General features: G+C 40.1%; 2 protein-coding genes across 2 annotated transcripts in view; one reads left to right on the forward strand and one right to left on the reverse strand.

Annotated features, from left to right (window-relative positions):
• Positions 1–12,285, forward strand: part of LOC110069745 (sortilin-like) — a 27,271-nt gene extending 14,986 nt beyond the window's left edge. Inside the window, exons 12-24 of the mRNA XM_089281627.1 lie at positions 1–55; positions 485–566; positions 2,118–2,216; positions 3,316–3,500; positions 3,913–4,004; positions 5,540–5,724; positions 6,047–6,152; positions 6,704–6,778; positions 7,824–7,934; positions 8,499–8,643; positions 9,778–9,881; positions 10,743–10,869; positions 11,410–12,285. The exon at positions 1–55 is cut by the window's left edge and continues 19 nt beyond it. Of these exons, the coding sequence (XP_089137753.1) occupies positions 1–55; positions 485–566; positions 2,118–2,216; positions 3,316–3,500; positions 3,913–4,004; positions 5,540–5,724; positions 6,047–6,152; positions 6,704–6,778; positions 7,824–7,934; positions 8,499–8,643; positions 9,778–9,881; positions 10,743–10,869; positions 11,410–11,433 (1,390 nt within the window). The 3' untranslated portion in view covers positions 11,434–12,285. The remainder of the gene's footprint in view (positions 56–484; positions 567–2,117; positions 2,217–3,315; positions 3,501–3,912; positions 4,005–5,539; positions 5,725–6,046; positions 6,153–6,703; positions 6,779–7,823; positions 7,935–8,498; positions 8,644–9,777; positions 9,882–10,742; positions 10,870–11,409) is intronic.
• Positions 12,286–13,056: 771 nt separating this feature from the next.
• LOC110069744 (gamma-tubulin complex component 6-like) overlaps positions 13,057–17,838 on the reverse strand; it is a 37,761-nt gene continuing 32,979 nt past the window's right edge. The window contains exons 26-32 of the mRNA XM_020777287.2: positions 17,620–17,657; positions 17,479–17,535; positions 17,271–17,346; positions 16,630–16,684; positions 16,145–16,241; positions 13,643–13,904; positions 13,057–13,524 (exon numbers count right to left, since the gene is read on the reverse strand). Coding sequence (XP_020632946.2) covers positions 13,433–13,524; positions 13,643–13,904; positions 16,145–16,241; positions 16,630–16,684; positions 17,271–17,346; positions 17,479–17,535; positions 17,620–17,657 — 677 coding nt within the window. The 3' untranslated portion in view covers positions 13,057–13,432. The remainder of the gene's footprint in view (positions 13,525–13,642; positions 13,905–16,144; positions 16,242–16,629; positions 16,685–17,270; positions 17,347–17,478; positions 17,536–17,619; positions 17,658–17,838) is intronic.

The raw sequence follows: 17,838 nt of genomic DNA on the forward strand, positions 1-17,838 counted from the left end.
GTACACTTCGGATTCTGATGGGATTGTGTTTGGCGAATCTCTGCAACATCACTTGGTATGTTCACCAGAATTTTTGTTAATACTATATTCTGAAACATTATTGATAACTATTTTATTTTGTATCATTTTGGTTTTTCAGGAAAATTGGTTTTACCTGGTTTTCCTTTGCAAGATGTAGAACTTTTACTTATTTTACGGCAGTCTTAACAAACTTTATGTTACATATAATATGTACAAGAATTCAGTTTAATCAAGCTCTACACAATGGTAATTCCATTAAAGACCGGGTAGCAAGCAAATTGACTAGACTGGGAGAATGATTTTCCCTGGCTGGTTTGACCATCTTGAGGTGCATTTTTTGTTTCAAAGAGTTTTCCCTGCCTGTCACAACCAATTGCATTCCTGTTGTAAACCTTAATGAAATCCCTGTCTATGCATTTTTAGTATTAACAGTATGATTTCAGTGCAGCAATTTTTTTTGCAGTACACAAACGTCTTAGAAGTGACTGATTTTTACAAAGTGGAGTCCATGAGGGGCACCTATATTACAAGCCAGATGAACAGTGGTAAGGATGCAATGAAAGAAATTATGCAGTCAAACCTCCATTAAGGTGTCACCCTAAGGAAATGGCCAGGGGACCACTTGAGGTGGCTGAACACAGTTTTTGATACCTATGTTTCATTCACCTTTTTCTCTAAAAACCTTGATCTCTCAGTCGCCACAAATGGCAGCGAGCAAGTCAACAACACAAACTTTGGTTTTTTGATGGTTAAGCTGACATGGGTGCTGTTGCCATGGCAACATGAATAAGACTAAAAAGGCCTTTGAAATCAGTTTTGTTTATTTGTAGAAAATCTAGTCATTAGATTTTCTTTATAATTTGCATGCAACAAACTTGTAACGATTCTCACAAGTTAACACCATTTTGCTAATAATTTAACAGAGAGATCTTTAATTATCCCTTGTTGAAGGTTTACCAGGATATCTAGAATTTTCTTTGTTAAAGTTCAATTATTCTCAATACTCCAGTTACTTGTTTCCTAAAGTATTTTCGTGCCAAATTTCGTGAAATTCTAATGAGTGGTTCTCGAGAAATAGGCGTATTTCCGAGAGTGCAATTTTTCATTCAATCGCATTTTTTTGCCTTACTACGCATGCGCTGCATTTAACTGGGTTCTTTCGGTAACAAAGAAAAAGCTGAGAATTGCTGGGTTCTTTGCATCGTTACCTTTTCTAACATATCTTTGTGATAAAAGACTAAAGCCATCAATACACTGCATTCAATTATAGAGAAAAATAGGACAGATAGTGCGGGTGTTGAGTAAATAAAATGATCGCTTTATTGACGGCATGTTTGTTTTTTGCAATCCTTGTGCACACGCTGAATTGCATCAGCAAAAGCGCGCGCGAAAACTGTGTTCGGCCACCTTAATAGAGGCTGACCGTTCAAAAGAGGTGATCAAAATTTATCGCATTATGGGACAAAAAATTGAACAAATGTAAGCACGCAATCAACATTATTTCACTGTTCATAACAACTGTAATGTGAAATATAAGTAATTGCATGTTCTAAGAGGCCCACGCACTAGCCAACAGATTTTATATTAATGTTGTTTGTAAGGGAAGCGTCAAGCATCTTTGCCTTGAAGCAGATCGTTGACAGTTTTGGCATCTCATTTAACATGAAGTGAATAAATCGGTTATGGTGACCAGTTTGTGATTTGAGGTTGCATAGCTTAATTTGGTGAAGTAAGTCACCGACTTTGTTCAGCACCAGCGAGAGTTCCTCATGACCATAAACTTGACCTCCAGTTGATCACCTAATGTAACAAGGTGACCGTTTAACAGAGGTGAATTACAATAAAATTGGCTAGTTGGGAAGTCCAAAGGGTGAGCACATATTCCTAATAGAGGGTGACCGCTTAACAGAGGACCGCTTAATAGAGGTTTGACTGTATTTAACTAATGTTTTGGAATAACATATTTTCATTGTAGAGCTAATATTATCTCAGTTTAAACTTGTAAACTGTTTTGGTTTATATAGCTTACTGCCACTTGTAAGCAGATTTTTAGTTCTGCTGTACATGTAATTATTGTAAATCGTTCTTTGTCTCAGATAACACAGTTACTACAGTGATCAGCCATGATCGCGGTGGTGAGTGGAAGACTATTCACTTGACTGATGAGCAGTGTAAAGGTGTCAATTTGAAGGCAAGTTCAAGTTTTAATCTAGATGAGTTTATCAGTGATAGAACAAAGGAAGAAATTGAAGAAACTTTTGGGTGGCATTAGTGGACAACTGAAACTCTTGCAGTTTGAAAGATATGCCAACAAAGAAAAGTTCTGTGACAAAAGTGTGACCGTCGTATGTTGAAGTTTTGTTCTGAGCGTTATGAAAGTTATTTACAGCGTCATGAAAAGCTGAAGCTGATCACATCTTTTTTCCTGTTTGAACAGCTGATTATTTTTGTGAATATATAGCAGCAGCTGTTTGACTGACTGCATTTTTTTTTTCAATCGGATAACCTCAACCGTTCAAGCAGGTGAATAATTTTTTTCAAACGGGTAGCAGCAGCCATTCGAACAGTTGAATATTTTTCTGAATGCATAAAAACGGCATCCCATCAATCTTGAACAGATGACAAACGGCAAGCAAAGGGTTTTTGGTTGTTTGAACTGATTCGTGTTAGTGTAGGTTTTGTGTGAGAGGTCAGAAATTCTAAGAAACCAAAATATAACCTTTCTGATTGGCTACATAGAACTTATACTTGTTCCTGCATTTTGTTTAGATGCAGGCAAAAAATGAAAAATGAAAAAAAATCAAATTTAAAAGGAAAATAGGAAAAGGTACCAGATAATGATGGACCCAACATTTTGTATTTAGCAAGGTTGTGGTCTAATAAAAATTACGAGGAGCCCGAAGGTTCCTAACCATGACATCCTGGGAGCCCAGCACTTAAGCTGCCCAAAGGCAAAAGTTAGTTACCTGTGGCACCTGTGCATTTCTAGAGCACAGCCCTTCATAGGTCCACTAGAAAACAAAAAGTGAAGAACAAGGAAACATGATATAAAGCCAGCTTTAGACATAGGTCCAGGTATAGGTCCATACAGTACATTCTCCCTGTTCTTTTTCAACCTTTTCACGGATGTCTCTGTTAACAGAATGAGGTTCCCTTCCTTAGGCCTTGTTTTGCTATGTGGCCAAGGAGGCTGTAGACTGCCTGAAGTCTCCAAGAAGACATTTCAGGAATCTCCAGGACCTTTTCAACCAAATTTAACTAATATCTTATTTCTATTTTTGGACTTTCAGGCAGAGGAGAAGTGCTCTCTCCAAATCCACAATCAATTTAGCCACAGCAGGATGGTGAGCTTTGCCATGGGACCTCTGAGTGTGCCTAATGCTGTTGGCATCATCATTGCTCACGGCCATCCAGGCAGCGCCTTGACCAGACGAGCAGATGTGTGGATGACGCGTGATGGAGGCTACAACTGGAACAAGGTATGGATCAGTGAAATAGCTAGCCTTGATCACTAGCTGCTGTCCAGGAAACGAGCTTGTGCCCCTCTCCTGACCTCCAAGAGCTGGGCTTGAGAGAGTAGCAGGAATCAAGCCTATAAATCAGCTAGTTAGGCCATTTCAGAGTTGCATTTGTCTCTGTGTCAAAATGATTCTTCCTTTAAACTATCCCTTTGTTTAAGTGTTCCAGTGCTTGTTAACTTTCCTGCAAATCCAACCCATTCATTTTCACATGAGAAGTTTTGGATGAGAACTTGTTTTAGAACAGAGACAAAAGACTACACAGAAGTGGTTTATTAAGCTTATTGTTCAAAAACGTGTCTGCGATATACTTATATTACAAGGAGAAATTACATGTAACTTGTGAATCACTGTTGTTTTATTACCTGCTTAGGTTCTGAATGGTCCTCATCACTATGCAATTGGAGATCATGGTAGTTTAATTGTCGCTGTTCCAGCGTTCAACCCAGCAACCAACTATCTCATGTGAGTTGTAATGAGAAATGTGTATCGTTTCACAGCAGCTATCAAAAAGTCGCGTAATGCCTGTACTAGAAAAAAAACAAAACAAACAATATTTACATACGGCTTGATCTCTAGTGGCTGTGAGGTTGTAAGGCTTATTATTTCTACCGACCAAAGTTTTTAATAATTGCGTTATTTAAGGACGTTGCCTACTTTTGTTAGTGCGTACATGTTCTGTGCACCACACAAGGCATGTTTTAACCGCCACGCGTACACTAGTATTGACATTGACGTAATCAACTACACTACCGAGTACACGATTACAATGAAAGCCAAATTTTCCTACTGTGACCAAATCAAGTTTAATGAACCTGTACTAAAACCAGGAATACCAGAATAGCAGCGTACCGCTAACCACTAACTGTTAACGTCTTCCTGCTGAAAGACTAGCTGATACACTGTATGTGTCGAAAATTATAGTGAAATCCAACTGTAAACATGTACCTGCAGATGGCGTAGTGCGTGCGCAAAACATGTATAAGAGATGCAAATGTTTTAATCACTGGGGAGGTGACAGGAAAAAATGTAACGGCCACCGCAAAAGTTTTCGAAAAAGATGAATAACTTTAAAAAACGCATGGTTACTCCTACAGTTTTATGTTATGAAGTGAAAGTGGCAAGCGTATTCAACACTTCATTAGTTTCTAGTTGTGAGGAAAAGCTATTTAGACTGTATTTTAGCTGAACCAGAAGAAGACTGTCCGAGACACTAAAAGCGCTGTTGCAACGATTTTGTTATTAAAAACATACCAAAAATGGTTTATGTTACCATTTATCATGTAGTCATAAGGTCTTTATAAATGTGTTTGCTTTTCTGTATGTAAAGGCGAATTCTAAGGAAATCTGTGAAGAAATATCCTTTCCGTTTTTCAGAAAAATGCTGATGTCAGCATTTTTATCAAGATTAAAGGCTAATTATCTCGAAAAAGTGCATGGCTACCCCAATTTTTCTTTGTGGATTCCAATAGCCCTTGCAAAGATCTGCTTTTTCCTCATGGTCCTAATCTGGTGTAAAAACCTTTGTATTTAGTAGGCACCGTTCTTAATGGAGACCTAACAAGGTTGGCTTCGTACATTTGTAGAGTTATTTTAGGTGCCCTGTTATCTTTTTGGCAAATTTATTTTATAAACCGTTTTAAATATTATCTTTTATGATTTACAAATAAATCGTCGTTATTGTTTACACCTGAGACCCCCAAACCTTGCAGGTTCCTTGGGGGGGGGGGGGGGGGGTACGAGGATAAAACCTTGTTCTTAAGATAAGATGGGCCGTGTACTACAGGACACCTGTATGCCTGTGTCTCAAAATGATACAGATTCTGAATTTGAGATGAATTCTCATTCCATTTTCTTACTTACTTGCACACTGATTATCAAGAATTATTAATTTCATATTTAATGCAGATCCCATTATTTCGAACCCTTGCTATTTTAAATTTTTTTGTCTTTGGCCCGACAGATGTTCAACAGTGTTATTCTGTTCTTGTGATTTCCAGGTATTCTGTGAATGAAGGTCGCTGTTGGTTTAAGTACCAATTTACAGATCATCAGTTCCATGTTACTGGTCTCGTCACTGAACCAGGGGCAAAGACAATGAGGTTCAGTTTGTGGGGCAACACTTTGCCATCTCCTGAGTGGCAGGTTATCACAGTAGACTTTGAAAAGGTCCTAGCAAAAGCATGTAAGTTGATAATCTAGGCTACGTCATACAAAAGGCACCTAACAATTATCCTGGAGGTGGTGTTTGTGGTGAGGTGTTTGGTTGTGGTATTAAAAAACCCCAGTGAGGCACCGTTCTTAGTATGTACTAGTTTATGAAGCATGCTAGTAATGATTTTTTTCTTGGGGGGGGGGGGGGGGGGGGAGGTGAAGTTGGTGAGACTGACATTTGGGGTTATACATCATAGTTATGCTTAAAAAATTGGTTTTTCCTCGCAGCCAGAGTGATTGTTTTTGACAACAGAAACTTTTCTTAATAGCTGTCATTTATTTTTTTGTTTTAGGTAAAAAAGATGATTATGAGAGTTGGGTTCCACATGGAGAGGGATCCAACCAGGGATGCCTGCTTGGCAAGAAGGTTACCATCCAAAGACCCAAGAAAGAGGCACTGTATGTGACATTTACATGTAGCAGTAGCTGCACCCTTCCCCCCCCCCCCCTGCCAAAAAAAAAATTACTGCAATCAGAAGTTCGTCACTTCCTTTTTGGATATTTTGGACATCATTTTGTCTGTAATGTTAAACTAGGCTTTGAAACAAGTTCTATGACGAGGAGAAAAAACTTACCATAATAGCGGCTATGAAAAAAGTAGAAATTTTTAAATTTACAATATTTAGAGAGGAAGCCACATCAGGCTTAGTTGGTTTTCATGTGTGTCCTCTGTCCTGGTCGAATTGGAATTTGGAAATGTTGGTTTTTGTGGAGGGAGGAAAACCGGAGAACCTGGAGAAAAACCCTCGGAGCAAGGCGGAGAGAACCAACAACAAACTCAACCCACATATGACATTGGGCCGGAATAGAACCCAGGCCAGACTGGTGGGAGGCAGTGCTCTCACCACTGCTCCATCCCTGCTCCTCATGGGCTGAATGAATGCTCGAGACTTTTTTCATGATTGCACAAGGGATGGAAGTTACTGATGGCGTTTTTTGTTTGTCAACAGTTGTTTTAACGGAGTGGATTATATTCACGAGGAGACCTCTGAATGCTGCAAGTGCACAAAGGCGGATACGGAATGGTAAGGCAATAATAATTTTATAACTTCTAGAGCGCTAGAAATAATGTACTTCAGTAATTATTTTAGCACGAAAACTAGAGAAATTAATAACGAACAACGTTTCGCCGTCCTCCACAAGCGCGCATTGGATATGAGACACGATAGAGAGCCAATGAGGCGTATTGTGCCGAGCTGGTTGTAATCATCGCATATCCAACAAGTGCGAGAGGAATAATTGTTTTATTAAAAATGCCCCTAAAATATAGAAAACTAAAGCAAAATAAGAACGCTCCAAAAACTCATGTGAACGCTTATCATATTTGTAGAGTAAGGTATAATGGCTCATATATCATGATGGCTAAGCCAATGAAAACTTATGAATTACATTATACAATAATCCAGTTTTTAATAAAGGCCATTAAATTGTGCTCATGTGTTTTTCTTCTTTTCATGAGGAGTTATCCTCACTCACTTAGTTAGAACTGTAGGTGTCAATTAAGAGGCATAAGTTTCTCAGTATCAAGTGTAACATCTGGTCTGTCTACACCTCAAGTTAGATGATACTCTTGTACATACGAAATACGTCTTACTAACCGAGTTCGAGGGCCGTCCTGTAAGTTACGGATCAAGTCTTTTCCCCATCGATTTATGGCCCAAGCTCGAAGCGCGTAACTTAGAGTACGGACCGTGAAGACAAGGTTACTAAGATATTTATTATATCTCTACTGTGTGTCTGACGGGTTCGGGAATGATTTCTAGTCACGCGGAACGACTTCAAATTTCTGAAGCACATCAAAAGGAAAACGAGTCAATTTGTCGTTAGCACATTTTAATACACAATTTCAGAAGTAAAAGAAGGTTTTAAACATTTACTTAGTAAGCAAGTTAAGAACACTTGGCGGTAAATCACGAAACACTTTGGAAACAAAAACAGCTATAAGTTTTAGCTGGCCGTACAGCAGAATACAGCCCGCTAAATTGACCAATCACAGTGCGTGTACTAACTGAGAGATATAATAAGGATAGTTATGAACTGAGGAGTGATATGAACACTTTTTTTTCCTAGTGACTATGGTTACTATAGAAAACCAGACAGTTCTGAGTGTAAAAGGGATGCACTAAAGCCTCCCGACCTTTGCCTTCATGGGGACATAGAGAAACTGAAAGACAAGATGGGGTTTGTATAGCTTTTGCTACATCACTGATTATACAATAACACTTTAAAATGACTGTGTAATTAGTGTGCAAGAAAACTGTAAGAAAACCTTGGAATATCTTGGGGGTGGGTGGCAACCAGGGATGGACCATCTGAGTGTTCCTTTGCCTAATATTCAGGGGAAAGTAGCAAAGTGTTCACTAGGTTTCCATCTAGGGATTGATGGGGGAGCTAACTATTTACTAGCCTACCATCCAGGAGGGAGAACCTAAGTTCTGTCACGCAAGCATAGCATTGCATTACAGAGAGTTGCTCCCAGGCTGATAAATTTCCATTGGGAATTCATCAATTAGGAAAATAAATCAATGACAGCTCGAACAAATTATCTTAACTTTCCGCGTGGCAATTAGGAGGAGCGGTGTTGGAGGGCATGGGGCCAAGGGTATGATGAGAATCTCAGTAAAAGTTCCCCAGGAAGATACCAGAGAGATGTTAATCTATGAACAATTAAAATACCAGAGAGATGTTAATCAATGAACAATTAAAATACCAGAGAGATGTTAATCAATGAACAATTCGTTCTAGATATCGCCGTATTCCTGGTGATGTCTGCTGTGGAGGTGATCCAGTAGTGACGGGCTTTTTAGACACGCACCAGATCTGTAAGAACGTTTCCTGGTACGAATATGGAATGGACTACCAGTACGAGACAAAATTTAACACACGCAAGGTGAGTCAGTTAGGTTAAAAACCTTGCAGTCTTCGTATCATTGAGCGCGAGTTTTTAATGAATTTCGATTGGTTTGGGCCAACAGCATTGGTTAGTTTTGTTCGTTGTTGGCAAAAATTCCCGAAGATTTGTCAAGGACGTCGGAATGTTTATAACCGAAGATTATCGGAAGATGCCCAAAAATTACTAGCGAATATGCGATGTTCAGTATCAACCGTCTGCTCCAGGCTTGTCACGTATGTTACATCTTAACCTTGGTAGGATTTTATTGTAAATCAAGCCTTTTTTGGAGATAAGGGATATCACAGGTGTCACAGCGTACATCTTGAAAACTGCCAAAATAATAATAATAATAATAATAATAATAATAATAATAATAATAATAATAATAATTGTAATCAGTTCTTGTCTTTTCCTATCTTTGCCATATCTGTTCGTTTGTTGGTTCATTATCAGCTCTTGGATATTTTTGTACTTTAATGACCTTTAAGGTCTGCATGCTCTAGGGAATGGAATATGAAGCAGGGACAAGCCCCTTTGTTTGTACGGAGAGAACGCATGTCGCAGGGACAGCACAAGCTAGAATACACAAAGCGCATGTTAGTTCATTTCTATGTGTAGCGGGGACAGTGCACACCATGCCGCATTATAAATTTGAGGTCATTTTGTCCCTGCTTCACAAAGCACGAATTCAAACCAGCTGAATTTCATGCTTGCAAAAGAACTTTTTTGCCACAACGTGAATGTCCCACGAGGTAAACTGTCGCTGCTACATGTCCCCGCTTCATCGGTAAACGGTCGTTTCGCCGATGCTCGATGTCAGTTCGCCCGGACTATAAGCCTGTTTGCCCAAACTTAAAGTTCAAAGGAGGATGTGTTGAATGCTTTCTTTTAACTAAACGGGCGAAAAAGACAATATTTGGGGCATTATGAAACAAAATTACACGAAACGCGTCTTTTTCCATTGACAACAGAGCTAACAGTCCAGGCGAAACGACTGCAATTTGCTTCATGTCCTTGCCACACGTCCCCAAGTGTCTGTCGACCTTTATTTTTAGCTTTAAGTTAATTTTGCACATAGGTCAATATTGCTCAACAGTCAACTGACTTTGTTTCATTTGTTTCTGTTTTTAGAAGGGACACAGTGAGGTTGTTGTTTTCTTGGTTATCCCTGCGCTGTTAATTATTGTCGCCGCTGGTGCGTACTTCGGCAAGAAATACTGGCAACTTGGAAAATTGTAAGTTGGCTTCACGAAAATATACACAGCAAATCAGAAAAACTCAAAAGACGATCGCATGTTTATTAGTACCACTTTATATACGAAACTTGATCAGTTAGATATTTTATTAGGCAAGTTTACAGCCCGGCGTAGGGGAGAGGTAGGGGGACTTCCATATGAAAAGAACAGGATTGCTCGGCGGAAATTTTGAAAAGAACCCCTAGTCCTGTTTCACGGGCGTGGCTTGAAATTTTTTTCTCCACTAAGAGGTACCCATTCTAAAACAACACATAAACTGACACTTTCGTAATTTTTAATAGCGATAAACTAAAGACGATTGCTTTGAATACCTTCTACTCGAGAAGTTGATCGTGAAATATCTCCTGTCATTTTTATTTTCGGCTCAATACCCTAAATTGTATTGTGAAAGCTCCCGCTGTGGACCCTTTGAGGCTGAAAGTCACTAGAGGTACCAAATCCGTTTTTTTAACCCCTACGTACGATGATACAGTGGAACCCCGTTAATACGGACACCAAAGGGACATGATTAAGTGTCCGCATTATCCGGGTGTCCGTATTAAGCGGGCTAATTTAAGAGAAAAAATATGAGCTTTTTAGTTGTCGGGACAAAGAAAACTGTCCGTTGTAAGGGGGTGTCCGTATTAAGCGGGTGTCCGTAGAGCGGGGTTTCACTGTACGTTCTTTTTATGTGGGAGTTCCCGCGAGTATACAGACTTGATATTTCAATGATCAATTTTTACGAAACCATTGGAATGCCATATTTACACTTACTTCAGAATTGTACACAATGTAGAACACAATGAATTATTCAACGTTTAGGCTGCTATTGTAGAATAGTGAGTTTTTCTTTTTTTTCAGGCGGCCAACTTATCGCTACTCGCAGCTGTCGCAAGAAGACGAAGATTTGGAAGGTTCTGAGACATTTAAATACCACCCCAGACCCAAAGGATTGCGAGCTTATCGGGATTACGACACAAGTGATGACGTAAGATTCATTTTGACCTAACTCGTTCCCAGCATCCTCTCTGTTCCTCCCATTGATAATCGAAGAGTGAGGACACTGGGAACGAGCTTTCCTTTACGAAATCATTTCAAAATAGTTTGCCTAGTTAGGCAGTTTTAAATTCCTAAGGGTCAGTTAAAGATTTTGTTGACCAGCGTTGTTGATAACGACAGTCTCTTAGTCAAAGGGATGCAAAAGCAAGTTTCAAGCGCAAAGTAACCACTTTTCAATTTATTGATGTTGTAAATGGTCTTTGAAATTTACCTTCGGGTCAGGGAAAAGTCCACCCTGCGAGCAGAGCCTCTTTTATCGCTTTTTTTTTTCGGTACAAAGCATATCTACCATAAGAAAAGGCTCTGCTTGCATGGTGGGAAAAGTCAAAGAAGTTTTAATGTTCTTGCGGGCGAATTCTTACAGGCTCTCCTAGGCTATCAGGTTTGGTTGAAAACAAACCGTCTGAAAGAAGGCTGTCCTTTTTTAATATATTTGGTAAGAGTAACTCGGTTTATTTTCTCCCTATAGGATGCGGCTATGATAGACCTGTGAAGCTGCATCGAAGCTGCTGTGAAATTTGTTTATCAGCCGGTTGTACATATTAGGTTACTGTCAGGAATGATCTAGTTTACGCTGCAGCAGTTATTCGTCACGCAATGCTACTTTCCACTGAGTGTTGCGTGACTGAGCTAAAAGGTTGTAATTTCTTCGGACAATAATTCTGCTCCTTTGTACATAATTGTGGGAACAAGATAGAGGTGTATTTTGTCTTAGCAAAATTGGTATTTATCGTGTTCAAGAGCTATTTGATGAAAGACGAGAAAATTTGTTTCAAGCGTTAGATCCGGCTGTATGAATGTTCCTTGCGCTAAAAAATCTGATTTACAAATATTTAGAAAAGAAGCTTAGCTAGAAAAGAATGTTCATGGTAAGAGCACAGAATTGCACCTGCGTGACATTTTATCAAAGATTAAGGAGTCACGTAAGGCGTGTCACGACACAAAAGAACAACGTGACAATAGCATTGTTATATTTTAGAAGAGCACATATGTGGAACACAAATGTGTTCAGTATTTATCAAGGCTTTCTGTTGCTCTGTCGTTTTACAGAGACAGTATTTTAATATCACTTTCATTTAATCAGACCTAGTACGTAAAAGTCAGCTGTGAATGAAGTTCGTAGTCATCGCAAGCTCTGTTTTTTGATACCAAGTAAATGTCTCCAAATGGCGTGACATTCCAGGCGAGTGACCACTGTGACAATATCACGCAATGCTTGCCAGGACACGCTAGACGAGAGGAGCGCATGCACGAATGTGCATCCATGTAACCGTTTAGTTTTGAAAGAAAAACACCACTTTTAAATTTTGTAGGAAATAAACATTACTTTAGTTGATGTGAAGAACATTCTACTTCTACGTGTTTTTAACATAATTATTTGCCAAGTGGTTCTATAAAAGGACAACCCATAACGGGAAAGCCGGGGGAGGGGCGGGGGAAGAGAGATTTTACAAAAGCAGCCCCATAACGGGAAAGCCGGGGGGAGGGGCGGGGGAAGAGAGATTTTACAAAAGCAGCCGTTCTATAATGGGTACAGAAAGCGCACTAGGTTTGGCAACAAGATTGCACAAAGAAGACCTGAACACGAATGCATACTATAAAACGGGCTAAAAAAAACAGAGACGGAGTGGACTTACGTTTTCTTTAGCATCTTGTACGCCTTCAACGATTTTTAATTCAACATTTGGAAGGACAAGTCTTGGAAATTCGATGTTTGGCAAATTCAGTATTTGGCAGACCAAATCTAGAAAATGCAGCATTTGAAAAATTGAAACCTTTAAAATTCGTGATTCAGTCCTTTTTATGGCGTGCGTTCGTTTTCAAGTCCCCCCTCTTCAGTCCTTGATAGTTTGGCTCCGTTTTAGTGCAAACGAGCGCGTCCTTTGTAAGCCTCCGCCATGCGTCGTTTTTATGGGACCCCTTAGTAGCACGACTTCAACAATTTTCAGTGTACCCTTGTTTACAGCGCACCTTGCTTTTGAAAACTCTTTTTGTAGTACAAGTACAGATAGGATGATGGGACGCACGAGAAACGCATCTGAACTTAGAACACAGACGAGTCTTCCATCCCTTGTGAGACGACCCAAACAGTGGCTACCAAAACATACAACAAACATTTGCTGAAGAGCAAGTTTTATTACTCCCTTTGTGATGTGGGACTACTAACCTTACAGTTCAAAAAATATTTTATCCTAGCCTGGAGGCAGAAGAATCTTTCGACCTCATCAGCTTTTGCGATACGTAAAGCAGCCTAAACAACACGTGAAGAATATGTGCAGAAAAAAACCAGCAAAATCCCATTTCGGTCTATTTCTCGTGAACCAATACATAGTGAAGCAAGCAGATCTTGAGATTTCTTTCCCCGCTTTAACACGGAAGACCTTCAGTCATCAACACTACTTCGAAGAAGAAGACTGAGTCCTCGTTCCTTTTGTCAGCAGTGTGATGACGAGGTCTGATGTGGTCATGCGCGAGGTCACGTTACAAGGGTCTTACTCCACGTTGTAAAAGTTGTTGAAATTGATTCTGAGAAGGAAGTCAGCTAAGTGAGACTGGTATCCTCGGCGAACAAGCTTGCTTACCACTGCAAACCAAGTGAAAGTAATCGTTAAACGATTTCTAAATCACACCATTTGGCATTTATTTCATGACCACGCGTTGCATAAGATAAGCGATAAATAACTTTGCACGAATAAATTTACCTGTAAATAGGAAGCTTGCATACTCCTTGAAGGCCTTATGAGTGTTACACATGACGTCAAACGCGGGGTGAGTCACGTGGCCCGTGCTAGTGTTTTGTTGCCATGGAGATGCCAATAGTTGGGTGCGCATCTTGAGTATGAGTGTGCCTAAGTCAGTGATAATGGTCATCACAGGCGCGGCTTTTCGACTCAACAATGAACGGAAAATAGCTTTTCTTAGGTACTCGGCGTGATGGTTGTGCAGGTCGTCCAGGCTTCGTACCTAAAACAAGAAATAAAACGACGGGAAAACTTTGAACTTGAATTTAAATTTCTGTTCATTTCTTTTCTTTTCTTTCATAGTTACACGAATTGCTTGCCCCGCAACTAGTTCCAGAACTAATCGAGGCGGGGGGGGGGGGGGGGGGGGGAAGGAGTTTATAATAAAAAGGAAAACAAAGGAAAAAAAGTAATGAAAAGAAATGACAATTTACATCAAAATTATAAAAGGTACAAGTAAAATAATAGAAACAACTACAGTTAACTGAAAACAAAGTAACAGTGTAATGTGCACATACATAAACGACTAGAAAATACTAATGTTAATAAACTATGTTAATTTAGAGAACTGCTGTATCATTTGGGAGACTTCAATATAATCATCTTCACATTGTAACACATCAAGGAGTAGTTCCTTATTTAATTTCAGAATTAGATTTGACTATAATAAAGTGTATTATCGTTTGTCTCACGATGTAGTCACTTGAGATGTAGATCGCGACGTTTCGACTGCTTACTGCTAGTCTTCTTCAGGCGATAAGGTCGACTGATTGCACGGTATCATTTATATCACAAAGGTCGGCTGTGATTGGTGCATTTCGATCCTCCTATTGTTCCATTGTTCCGGCGAGTAGCTGTTCCCTCAGTGGTCCGCTGTTGTACCGTTCTCCTGTTGTTGTGCTTCTTGATCGTGGGTATCCATGCTTCAGGAATTTCAATTCCACTATCCCTGTTGATGTTGTTAGGGTGAAGTCTTATGTGAATAGCTTCCTTGACCCTACGTGTGTACCAGTGAGGATCTCGATCAATAAACTTGACCTCATTCCAGATAGGATAGTGGCCGGTCTCGTGGGTGTGTTCAGAAACGGCGGAGGTCTGGGCACGGGCGAGTCGTATATCCCTGTCGTGTTCTCTGATCCTCTCCTGCATAGATCTCCCTGTTTCCCCGATGTAGACTTTGCCGCACTCACAGGGAATCCTGTAGACAACACCATCTTGTTTAGCCGGATTGACGGTGTCCTTTGGTCGCACTAAGTGTGACCGAAGTGTCGTGTCGGACTTAAAGACGGTGCGAATGCCTTGTTGTTCTAGGCAGCGGCGGAGAGACTCCGAAACTCCTTGGACATAAGGTAAAACGGCGGTGGATTTAAATTCCGCGACAGGCTCTCTTCTTGGGGCTGTTCGTGCCTTTGTGATCTTCTGTACAAAAGAGGAGGGATATCCGTTAGAAACAAGTACAGATGACAGATGTTTCTCTCCAGCGATTACTGATGGTTTGGTGACGAGACGTTCAGCCCGGTCGTACAGACACTTCACAATACCGCGCTTTACTGACTGAGGGTGGTGTGAATCATACGCTAGGTACTGATCAGTACGTGTTGGTTTCCTGTAGACACTGGTGGTAAGGCGGCCATCAGGTTCTCTGTAAACTGACGTGTCGAGAAAGGCGATCTTGTTGTTGTTCTCGATCGCCATGGTAAAACGGATTGATGGTTGTTGACTGTTCAGGTGTTGCAGGAAGACGTCAACTCTATCCCGATCCAGGATGGTGAAAGTATCATCCACGTAGCGTTTCCAGATCTTAGGTTTGCAAGGTGCGGACTCTATTGCTTGTTCTTCAAATATGTCCGTCTGTTCGTAAATCGATCCGTTGTACTGGAAGTACGTAGATCTTAATACGAAATCCAAGAGGTCCGCGATTTGAACTGGTGTACGACACTTACGTGGAGGATCGAAATGCACCAATCACAGCCGACCTTTGTGATATAAATGATACCGTGCAATCAGTCGACCTTATCGCCTGAAGAAGAACGTCGCGATCTACATCTCAAGTGACTACATCGTGAGACAAACGATAATACACTTTATTATTGCATCTACCACGATGAATAACAACAACCTTTTCCTCGACATAGATTTGACTAGTAATTTCACTGAATGTGGGATGGAATTCCAGACTGAGACCGGACCTCAATTCTCACTCTAAGTATTGATACTTTTACTTAGCTGTTTTAACTGATCGGCTCCCAATCCTTCTCAATCCACGCCAGCCTCGTTCAATTTTGATCAATTATAACCTCCGAGAAAAATTTATCTGGTTCCTTAGTAAACCATTATTTTGACCCTTCCTTGAATTCGAAGGGAATTTTGCAAATCGCAAAAAACACATTTACAACCCTGGCCTGAAGCGTCACAGTGAAAAATAAAGCTAAATTATTTAAGCCTCGTTCTGAGGTCACCTACATTAAGAAGTCCTTCTTGAAACTCCGACCACGTGACATTGAGAATCTGGTTTGACAGGTAACCCTCAAGGTTATGTACAAAATGCTGCATCTCATGTCTAAAGAGAAGATCAGCAGTTAGTTCACAGATATTCTGAATAATTAAATCTCATCGTTCACTGACAATGGGGTAAATGAATGGTACATCTACACGCGCGTAAGGGGGAGGAAGCAGTGGGGTAAGGGGAATAAAGTTTCCTTCCTTCCTTCCTTCCTTCCTCCCTCCCTCCCTCCCTCCCTCCCTCCCTCCCTCCCTCCCTCCCTCCCTCCCTCCCTCCCTCCCTCCCTCCCTCCCTCCCTCCAGGGAGCAAATTCAAAGCTTTTCTGCCATTCATTCGTTTTAATTCTGTGTGTATACTACACAAGCAAAAAACTTGGCATCACCTTTCCTGCTAAAACTAACCCTCTAAACGTTGAAACGTTTTTTCTTAACTGTGAAACAATTACCTAAAAAGCTGCAGCTGACGAAGTTGAGGTGACCCTGCCGCGTTGCGAGAGTAAGCTGAAATAACAAAGTATTTGACGTAAATAAGTAAAATTCTCGTAACTCAGAACTTCTTGTTTATACAGTTAGGGAGAACAAGCTTCGTTTTCGCCCAGAATTTTCCGAATTAGTTTCTAGCTGAAATAAGAAACAGTCATTGTTCGTGTAGTCTCTCTAAGATTCTACCTAGAAGGGAACTATTAGTCGAGAAATAAAGTGCATTTTTCAATTACAAAGTCAAGAATAATTGCGAGTTCTCTGACAACACCTAAGCTTCTCAAATTCATTAATAATTCATCAAGTTCAAACAAAGGAAATCATGACCGTGACAGTGTCTGGATATCTTATCTAATTAGCATAAACTTTGACTATTTTATTTCTCCGTTTTCTTCTTTAAGTTTCGATTTAGAAGATAAATCAAACACTCAAGACAGAGTTTGGCCACATTTCCAAACACCTCGGAGTTCGTCAAAAATACTCCGCTGCGCGTCTTATTCAACTCTCTTCCCGGTGTTAGGAAATGTGATCAAACACGGTCTTTCGTGTTTGATATACTACTCAACATCAACAGTAGTGAACGAGACTAATTCTATCTACAACTTACCGATGTGTTTCATATGAAACCAAATATCTCGTAAAACCCACGAAAGACGTTTTAACCTCAACATGAATGAGAATATCTGTAAAGGAAAATAAAAAGGCTGAGGTCCTGTCCAGCCCGAACTACTGCGTGACATACATGACCTATTATCACACTCTTACTCTGAACACCTGTCACGCAAAGAACTGTGACGATAAGTAACCTAGTTTACCTTGTTGTACCTGACCACGGATTTCTCTGTGATGACAATATTTAGCGGCCAATCCACCTAACAAGGAGAAATAAACAGTTACGAGAGGGTAAAATACGGCATTACAGGGGGTAAAATTCAAAACAAATTCCTCTCACTTACTCTGTATCGCAGCTCAAGAAAGTCTAGGGTACCCATTTCTGGAAAAGACAAAAAAAAAACTAAGTAAATTGTATTTATTACGAGATATTTAGCTTTACAACAGGTATTGGTAATTCAAAAGGATCCGTGCCTGTGTGGCACAGTGTAAACAGTTCAGAAGTTATAAATAGCAATAATTTAGAGCCAAAATAAACTCAGTTATATAGCAGATGTTTCGGA

The sequence above is a fragment of the Orbicella faveolata genome, unplaced genomic scaffold, assembly GCF_042242905.1.
Source record: "Orbicella faveolata isolate gen_17 unplaced genomic scaffold, um_ofav_v1 contig_48, whole genome shotgun sequence".
Classification (NCBI taxonomy): Eukaryota; Metazoa; Cnidaria; class Anthozoa; order Scleractinia; family Merulinidae; genus Orbicella; species Orbicella faveolata.